General features: G+C 45.9%; 1 protein-coding gene across 1 annotated transcript; it reads right to left on the reverse strand.

Moving 5' to 3' along the window:
• Positions 1–3,662: 3,662 nt before the first annotated feature.
• Positions 3,663–5,900, reverse strand: TRMT12 (tRNA methyltransferase 12 homolog (S. cerevisiae)). Its single transcript, XM_004679602.2, has one exon. The coding sequence runs from the start codon at positions 5,798–5,800 to the stop codon at positions 4,478–4,480; it is 1,323 nt and encodes a 440-aa protein (XP_004679659.1). The 5' UTR covers positions 5,801–5,900; the 3' UTR covers positions 3,663–4,477.
• Between the last annotated feature and the right edge of the window lie 4,006 nt (positions 5,901–9,906).

Below are 9,906 nucleotides of genomic sequence, written 5' to 3' on the forward strand. Positions count from 1 at the left end.
CCCCCACCTCTGTCCTGTTCTTAAAAGAAACTTAACCCCTTGTGGCACCAGCAAGGGCCTCATTCCTGATTAATTTTACTTCCTTTTCCTCTTTTCTCTCCATCTCTATTGGGCTTCATTTTAGCCCCTCAGACTCCATGGGGCACTTACAGACAGTGCTCACAGCCTGGAAACTTCCCCATTTTGGTCTCATTAATTTCTGCTCACCCTTCAGCTCTCAGCTGAGTCATCACATTCTCCAAGATGTTTTTCCTATGTTCCCAACCACTTCAGTCCCACAGGGGTTCCAGTTGTACTCCCAACCTTTTCTTCTAGCAACTCCAGGCATTGCTGCTTTGACCAGGCAAACAGAAGGGTCAAAGAAAGAGGATGGCTTGAAGTCCCAGAGTCCTCTTTAGGAAGTTCTCTCCTTGTCAGAGCTCATGTATGTGGCCACCCTGACCGCAAGGGAGGCTGTGAAAGGTTGGTTTGGGCCTGGCAGCCTCTCAGTGGAATATGCTAAAAGAAAAGGGAACTGGGGTATTGTGTGAGTCACTCTCAGCATCTCCCACAGTGAGAGGACACCCACTGGGCCCCAAAGATTCCTGGAAACAACTTGGAGAATCTGGAGAAGGAGCTAGAAGAAGGATGTAATGACAATTTGAGAGTATAACATTAGGAAATGTCAATGACAGAAATAACTCAGCTTTGTGGAATCTGAGGAGCCTCACTTGTAACCTGACTGACCCCATTCAAATTTAAAGTTCAATTCTGGCTTCCATGAAGCCTCCACAAGCCCTTTCTTTCTTTTTCCTCTCCAAATCTCTTTTGTTTGGGAGGGGGGGCCTGGGAGCAGTAATTTTACTGAGAGATAACTCACTTATTATGAAAGTGACCCTCTTCAGACATGCAACTAAGTGGTTTTTAATATACTAATAGAGTAACCCAATCACCCACAGTATCAAGTTTCAGATTTCTTCACCCCAAGAGGAAACTGGGTATCCTCTAGTGGTCACTTCCCGCTCCCTACTGCCCCACGCCCTGGCCCCTGGCGTCTACCCTGGTTCTCTGGCTTTGCCCTTCTCACACGTGTACAGGGGCCACATCAACTTCTGAGACTGGTGTATCTCCCTCAGCCTCGTTACCACAGTTCGTGCCCAAGCAAGGCTACTTTACTCCTCCCAGGGAGGCCACTGTACGGAACCCACACTGCTTACACATCAGGTGCAGATATCAGATATGGGCATTTCTGCTTTGGCTAATGTGAGTGACATGATAAACACTTATGTACCACTTTTTGTGTGGACCTGATACAGTGAAACAGGACAAGTCTGTCTTCCTGCCCCATCAGATAAGCATTCCTGTCTGTTGCATTTAACATGTCTTCTTGCATTCTAAGGAAAAGGAAGGATATTCCTGAGGATAATAAGGAAGTAAAATATCTGAGTTAAACATCAGGTGCTAACAAAGCAAGCTGGCCCCACTGCCTACCTGTTTGTCTGCCTCAGGAGGACATGGGACCCTTAACCATCTCTTTTGACTCCTCTGTGTAAACACCCCTGCCCTCTGCCAAAGAGCAGGACCTGTGGTCTTTCAGACAAGTCTGCTGGGCCTTCAGTTTGTTGACAAAGTAACCAATCTTTTCCTTCTCCTCAAACTGTTTCCTTTTACTGGCTGAGGGAAACTGAGGCCAGCATTGGGTTTCAGACCTTTGTGCACATGTCTCAGATATATGCCTAGAACTGCTGGGTGATAGGTGACTTGTGTTCAACTTTTTGTGTAACCACCAAACTGTTTTCCTACGTGACTGCACTAATTTACAACCCACCCAGTACTGTCTGAGCGGGGTTAGCTTTTTAGAAAACATTTAAATAGTTGTGATCATTTACAATAATAGCTTAGTTTGAGAACAGCTGGGCTGATGGGTTGCCCAATACGAAGTGGCTGTACCCTGTAGCTGTTTAGAATGACACGTAGATTTCTTTTTACATGTGTGCTCAAAGCAGGAGAAACAATTATAAAAGCTTCTTCTGTTTGTTTGTTTCATACCATTTTAAGCTTGTTTGTGTGCTTAAAGTGTCGATATTATACTCTTGTAGTAATACACCACAATTAAAATTATGCTAATGATAGAGCAGCCCACAGTTGAGGCAGATAGTAGAATTATTGTTTTAAACACAACATCTCCATCAAGTGGGTACATTTACCGGCAACTAATATCGAAGACCCACAGAAAGCCTTTAAAGGGTTTACAAATTTCTTGAATTCGATGATAAAGACTGTAAGGCCCTGACACTTCAGATTTTTCCCTCTCCCTGGCCAGGCCAATCCAGCAAGTTCTCCTAAACTGTTGTTCGGGGTATACTTGAGGGGAGCAGCCGCTTAGGCCTGTTTTTCCTCCCATTCACTCCCAACTCCTGCTCATTGTTTAGCTCTCAGTGTAGGCACCCCTGCTCCCACCTTCCTGGTCACCCTCTTCATCTCCTTCACGCCATATCTCTAACACGGGGGTGGTGTGGAAATGGAAACAGGAGGCCCTCTTCTGCGGTGGGTTCACATGATGGCTGCCATGTCCTGGGGCTTTCTATGCTCAAAACAGTGTTGATTTTAATCCTTATGAGGAACACTGTCTTGACCAAAGCTCTAGCACTGCCTTCTCAGTTCCCACTTGAGGTAATAATGCTCCAGTTTCTGAGCATTGAAACCTTCATACCTGTAGTTCTCTTCAGCTAGCACCTGTTGCCACCTCCATTTAGCAAAATCTCACCCAGTTTTAAAGTCATTTCAGCCATTCTTGCTCCAAAGAGGTCCCCATTCCATTCTCAGAATTTTTCTTTCCCACCTTTGCACTCCTACACCCTGCTGGATCACTTATTTTATTACAATTCTTTGAGAACTTGTGTATTTCTGATCATGGGCAGAGCTCCGTGGAGAGGATGGATTGCACCTGATAAATCTTTGTAATTCCCAGGGCTCATGTATATAGCAGGGATTTTACATTTATGGAATAACAAATATACCAATCCTGTCCTTATTGCCAGTGTTGCCAGAGAATAAGCAGCCCGTATCATCCCCAGCCACTTAATTGCCAGGGACAATCAGAATCCTGAAAAAACACTTTTATTTCTTCATGCAGGCAAACAAACCCAAATGACTTCAAGGGGTACCAAAAGAAAGCTCTGCGAAGTCTGGACAATTAGTCATCCCAAAGGTAAATAGAGTGATTCTTCACAAAAGGAAATGGTGAGGCTTGAAAAACCCTACAGAACACCTCACATTCTCTACAGCTCCTGTCAGTCCTAATGTTGTTAGCCCGGGAAGGAAAATGAAAAGAATTTGACTTTGAAAATAGTTAGCTATTGGGAATTACTGCACAAGATGAAGGCTACAAATCTAGTTTCCCCATGGTCTAAAGCAGTCATTTTTATTTATTTTTTAATAATATAACAGTTTATTTATTTATTTATTTTTAAAGATTTATTTATTTGTACATACAGAACTGGGGTACAGGCCAGAGGCTCAGGGGCGGTGAGAGGCTTTACCAGAGACAGAGTGGGGAACAGAACAGGCAGATCGACAAAGTACACTGCTGAGGGGAGCAGCGGGAATCGAACTCATGCGGAAGTGGCTTTAGCTTCTCAGTGCTGTGCTTTAACCCGCTGCGCCACCATCATTTTGTACATTTTTTTTTCATCTCAATTGTAATCCCCGTGGGTTTCCCATCACTGAGTCACCCGTGTGCCATCACCATAGTCCCGTAAAGCAGTCATTTTTAACGGGTTTTCTCTCCCACTAAACTGAAGACAGAAGACACACTCCCATCCTCACTTAAGAATAGTAAAGCAAGGGAAATCAGCACCCTGAAGTAATGTCAGTCGCATTCCTCCCCAGCCTTGTCAGTCATGACTTAGCAGCCCCTCTACTGCTTGATTTAGACTCCACAGTTTTCCATCAATGTTCTCAAACCCCCCCCCCCCAACCTCTGCTTCCCCCGCCTTGTCCACTACACCATCATCTCCAGCCTGGGCAGTCACAGAGCCTCGTCATTAGCCTCCCTGCTGCGCCCGGCTCCTCCAGCTGATCTTCCCTGTTGCAGCCAGAGTGACTTGGGGAGTAGCATCACGTCCTTCTCTCTAAAAATGACTGCCTACAAGATAACAACCAGGTGAGACAGCCCATGGGAACCTTCATTTTGTAAGGGAGGACGTCCAAGCAGAAAAAATTAGTGAAACCATGTGTCTCTGGTTGGACAGAGCTGAGTTTAGAATTCGGAATTCAGCATAGTGTGGATGGGTATTTCAATGAGCTTCATTGCTTCCCCCCTTAATGTAGCTCACCCTCAGTGTTCATGGAAGACAAATGCAATGATTTGGATTGGACTAAAATCTGCTTGTGGGGCCACAAAATATTAAAATAGAGGCAAGAGGCCTGAGAACGCAGCCTGAGCCGATGCATCAGGGTTGCTCACACATAGATCCTGGTGTCTCAAGATCCACCTCTAGCCAACCAGAGGACAGGGGCGGCATTCCAGGTCCAGGACAATATGATCCACGTGGGGGGCATAGGATTTCACTGGTTGGATGTGCAGGATTTGTGTCCTCCATGGTTTCCCATGCACCTGTTGAAGAAGAATAGCAATCTGAGTTTCTGCAAATTCCGCCCACCTTTGCCACTCTGGCTTGGTGGCTGTTGACAGTATTTTCCTCTTAGAATCCTTGGTAGCTCTATTTTCCAATTGGCTGGTGATAACTTCCTGAGAATAAGACCAGTGCCCCTTCTCCTCCATGATACTGCTTCTGGGAGAGTGGAGATTCTTGCGTGGGAAAGATTCCACATTTTGGTGGATATGCAAAACGCCCCCAGCATCGGCGCGTAGGACTTGGCAGGCAATGGGCCAGCCTTCTTCAGAGCTGGGGATCAGCCCCAGGTTCACCCTGTCGGCAATGTTTGAAAGCTTCAGTTTCCTGTTATCTCCAAAGTGAATTTGGCACCGATCTGCCACCCCGTTGGTCTCCAAGTTCTTTTTCAGAGCATCTATAGCATGGGGGTTCCACTCACAGGCATGGACAAAAGCAACCCCAGCATGAACTAGAAAGGGCAAGGTAAAATAACCAATGCCAGCATAGAGATCCACCAGCACTTCTCCAGCACAGGGCAGCGATGCCACTCGCAGCTTCTCGGTGATGTTTCCGAAGGAGAACATGCACTGGGTCACGTCAAACTTATATCGGATCCCGTTGTCCACATGCTCCACCCAGCCATCGTCGCCCAACAGCAGTGTCACTTCTGGAGTGCGAGTGCCGTCCGGCGATACCCGCCCTCGTTTGGCCAAACGCTGGACCCCAAGTGCTGAGGCCACAGTCTTCCAGAGTTCTGGCTGCAGACCCTCCCACTGCACGGCTTGGAAACAGTCCTCACCTAGCAACAAGAGGTCTCCGTGCCGTTGCCAAGATCTGGGCAGGTCGGCCTCCAACTGAGCGGACCACGCCAAGCCCCGACTTTCGGCCCAGCGCCTCACCTCAAGACACAGCCTTCGGGCAGGCGAGCAACCCTGGGCCTTCTTGGAAGGCGCGGGCTCCAGCAGCCGAGTGAGCACACAGGTGCTGCCCGGGGCCACGCGATCCCGCAGCTCCCGCAGGTGCTGCTCCGCCAGGGTCTCCCCCAGCACAGGCAGCGCCACAGTGCCCTCCCGCATCTTTTCTACACGGTGCTGTCCATCCAGGAGTTTCTGCTTTTCGAGATATTCCCTGTACCTCTGGGCAAACCGAGGTTCAGTGACAACTGCGACAACGGCCGCAGACTTCCCACCTGCCGGTTCCATGCTGCAGACCTCACATGCTCTCGGGTCTCTCCCGGGGGCTCCCTCTCTCGGTTATCACTGCTGAGGGAGGAGGAGAAGCGAACCGGCCGCTCTGCCGGGAGGGAAGTGACGTCACCGACTGGCCGGACCTAGATGATGACGCACTAGTAGTGTCGTCACCGCCGTGGTGAAGCTGCCACCGCCATCTTTGTTGTGGTCCGCCATTCCTTGCTTCTACCTATGAGGTAATGAAGACTAGTAAGGAATTCTCTGGCCCTGGTATGTTGAGCTGAATCAGTTTCATACTGCTGTGTAGTCATCATCGCGGGCCACTCTCTTCACTAACACAGAAACGTCAGAGCGTCTAACTTCCTTTCTCTTGCAGAGATAGTCACAAGGGGGCACTGTCCTGCAGTATAAACAAGGCTGAAGTCAGATGGATATGAATTCTGGCAAATCACTTCACCTCTCAGAACAGCAAGCATCACCTGTAAAGGAGTTTTTTAACCTCCCCAGTTTCTTGCTGTAGCGATTGGGATATTATGTGTGAAGTGCTTTGGGCCGTGACTAGGAAAGACAAACTGACTAGGAAAGAGGTATAAAGAAACTAGAATTGCTTGGATTGCAGCTTTTAAAAACCTGTTGAAATGCTTTGCTATAGCAAGTGAGGACAATGGAAAATTCCCTTTTAATTAAAAATAGGAGTTGTAATAAGCCCTCCCCTTCAACTTACGGTCAAGGTATCCTTTAACAGAGTTAAAGCTTAGTCTAGACACTTTGCTCAGCTCTACAATGCTGGAGACAACACAGATAAGAAAGAGAAACCGATAGAGTTGCCATGGGAACATGGCCCTGGGTCCACACAATCTACAGGGGGCTACAGAGAATTACCAGACTGTAGAAACTGGGCAAACAACCCAGGAGGATAGCTGTGGGGAAGGCCACTGAAACCTGAGGTCCCAGCAGACAGCAATCAGCAGAGACATACTCCCTCAGTAGTGAAAAATCTGGTAAAAATAGCTTATAAAAGGGAGCCCCAAATCCTCCTTCCCCCACAGATCTCTGCCTTCTCGCACCCTACTCCTTAGCAGGGTATTTTCTAATCTCCACTCTGCATCTGGTGAATTCTTTCACAACCCCTCTGCTCCCAAAGCTCCAGCCTCACCCATAATACACTGCCGTACTTACCTCCCTCCCCCATTTCTATAGATTAGGATATAAGATCAAGAGAAGTTAACATTAACCAACACTTCAAATTCAGGCACTCTCTATGGGAGCCCTCAGGCTATTACTAGAACACTTGCTTATTTTTTTGTACCTATCCAATATCAGGCAGAATTTTTATTTCATCTCTGTTACAGACTCAGACTCCATGGAGGAAGCAGAGAGCGGAACAGGGTAGAAGACCTTGGTGCCTCACATATTCTTGGGACTCAGCACACCTGTAAATGCCAACCTTGATGTCTAACTCCAAGAACCTAAGAGTATTTGCCTGAGGACATTCTCTGCTCACCAGAAAAGCTTAGCACATGTCCAGGGCAGGTCAGAAATGCTGGGAAATCAAAACTGTCTTCACCTTCCCAAGAGAAGCCTTTAACAGTGACTGATGATGTTAATGGATACTTTTCCCAGGATCCAATTTCCAGTTTTCAGCTTTGGTTGGAAAACCTCCCAGGTAAGTTCTATGTCCCCCAGAGTTTGCTCAGAACTTCAGTTTTTCAAGATACGCGCTAGTCTATTGCAGATACCCAACCCCGTTATTCTCATTAATACGCACATGTGCTGCACTTGCTGTCTTTTACAGCTTCTCCCTTGACACTTCATTCCTACTGATATTTCCAAGTTCGTATCTTCTAGCATGTCGTAGCTCCCAATCCATGCTATCACCAATAGCATTTATCATTTCAAGATTTCAGCTTGGTGTCTAGTAGTAACTCATTAATGTGTCTAAAACCTTTCTATTAACCACCACCTCCCATAGGTAGGATATCATTCAGCAGCCACCCCCTTATTCAGCAGCCACCCCCTTACTCAAGTTTACAGTTTAAGAAGTATCTTTAATCACCCCTTTCTCCTTTTACTACCTTCCTGTAAGTTGGACAGTCAGATCTCTGTATTTCTATATTCTTTCGATTCCAAAACAGCATATACTGAATCAGACTGTGTCTCTTGATCTCCCTAGCCACCTCTGGCATGTCAGTTCTTCTGGCTGCCTCTTTGCTGATTTCTTCACTCTTATAGTTTATTCTTCATATAACCACGTGAGACTTTTCAAAACATACTTTCTAATCCTCTTCCTACTGAAAAACAGTGTCTCTCTACCCATTATTCACAGGACAGATAGTCTGCCCTGCCCACCAGAGCAAGACTGATCTGGCTTATAAATCTCAGTCTGAGATGGAACAATTCCCCTTATGACGCCCACCTTTCACTTCCTGAAATGAACCAAGTCCTTCCACGCGCTCTTGCTTTCCTGCTTGCTGTTCCTTTGTGTGAAGTGCCTTTCTCTTAGGCGATGCAGCGGCTGAAGATTTGTTTGAGAAAGTCATCTTTTTTTTTTAATATTTATTTATGCATACAAGAATTGGGGTACAGGCCAGAGGTAGGGGGATGAGAGGATTCACCAGAGACAGAGTGGGGAGAACAGGCAGATGGACTGAAATACACTGCTGAGAGGAGCAGACAGGAGAGGTCTGTCATGCCATGTGGGTCAGCTCCCTGGCCGGGGATGGCTTCATAGTGCTGTGGTTTTTTGTTTTTTTGTTTTTTTTTTAAAGATTTATTTATGCATATAGAGCTGGGGTAAAGGCCAGAGGTGCGGGGCGGTGAGAGGATTCACCAGAGACAGAGCGGGAAGCAGAGCAGGCCGACTGATGAAGTACACTTCTGAGGGGAGCAGCGGGTGGATCAGGAGAGGTCTGCCACGCCATGTGGGTCACTCCAAGGTAGTGGCTTAGCTTCTTAGTGCTGTGCTTTAACCCTCTGAGCCACCCGGGAGGGCCCCATAGTGCTGTGTTTTAACCCCTGTGCCATCTGGGAGGGCCCGAAAAAAAAACCATGTTTAAATTGTTATTCTTTCCCTCTATATTATGTCTACTTAATGATCTGTTCATTTCTTTTAAACATTGTTTGCTCTTTATTTGTATACTCTTCTCTGCCTGTCTCCCTCAGTAGTAAAAAATATTCTCTTAGACGGGGAGTGGTATTTTTCTGTTTACTGCTATAGCCCTGGCCTTTTTTTTTTTCTTTTTTGTAGTTTCTGGTCAATACCAGTTAATGAGAGGATGTCTGCTTGTATCACTAAGAGACTTTTACATGTTAGCACCCAGTCAAGCAGTAAGCCATTGTGCAAATGTAAAAATGATAAGAAATTCAGACAAAGAATCTCCTTGGTAGCATAGGGGTTATAAAGACTCAGTGTTATCAAGCTTGATCACTGCAGCACAAATTTGATCCCCAGCCAGAGAGCTGACCCACATGGCACAGCAGATCTCTCCTGTCTCGCCTGCTGCTCCCCTCAGCAGTGTACTTCAGTGATCTCTGGCCTATGCTCCAGTTCTTGTATGCATAAATAAATAACAATTTTTAAAAAAAATTCAACAAAGATTGATAAGCTAAGATAGTCTCTGCTCTTTTGCTTATGCCTATAGATGGAGGTAAAAATGAATTATGGTACACCCTTTAAATGGAAATATCACAATTATTATGGTGGTCACAGAAGTCTTAATGAAATGGGAGGTTACTCATTATGCTGCATTAAATTAATTTCCCACATATGCAGTTATGCATCAGGTGATAGCATATTATTTATTTACGTAAACAAATTAATGTGCACAGTGATTCCCTGGATGGGATGTAATTAGAGGTGTTTCCATGCAGCTGTGTAAAATATTGGCTAAGGAGAACTGATCTCCCTTCTACCACGTGTTGTAGAGATTCAATACAAATTTATCCAATGTCAAAAAAAAATCTTATATGAACATCTCTCACTTTACCTCATCAGAAAATGGCTTTACTGGAGCTTTCTTTATGTTCTACAATAAAACCCCAGTGTGGATTATTGTTATATAGGGATGCTTATGTTCTTACCTATTGATTTGTAGTGCTTTAAATGTAAACAGTAAAAT

This window comes from Condylura cristata, unplaced genomic scaffold (genome assembly GCF_000260355.1).
Source record: "Condylura cristata isolate star-nosed mole 26May11 unplaced genomic scaffold, ConCri1.0 scaffold00009, whole genome shotgun sequence".
Classification (NCBI taxonomy): Eukaryota; Metazoa; Chordata; class Mammalia; order Eulipotyphla; family Talpidae; genus Condylura; species Condylura cristata.

What these genes read in the sequence shown, in the direction of transcription:
- TRMT12 (XM_004679602.2), bottom strand. Translation starts at nt 5,800, where the DNA reads ATGGAACCGGCAGGTGGGAAGTCTGCGGCCGTTGTCGCAGTTGTCACT.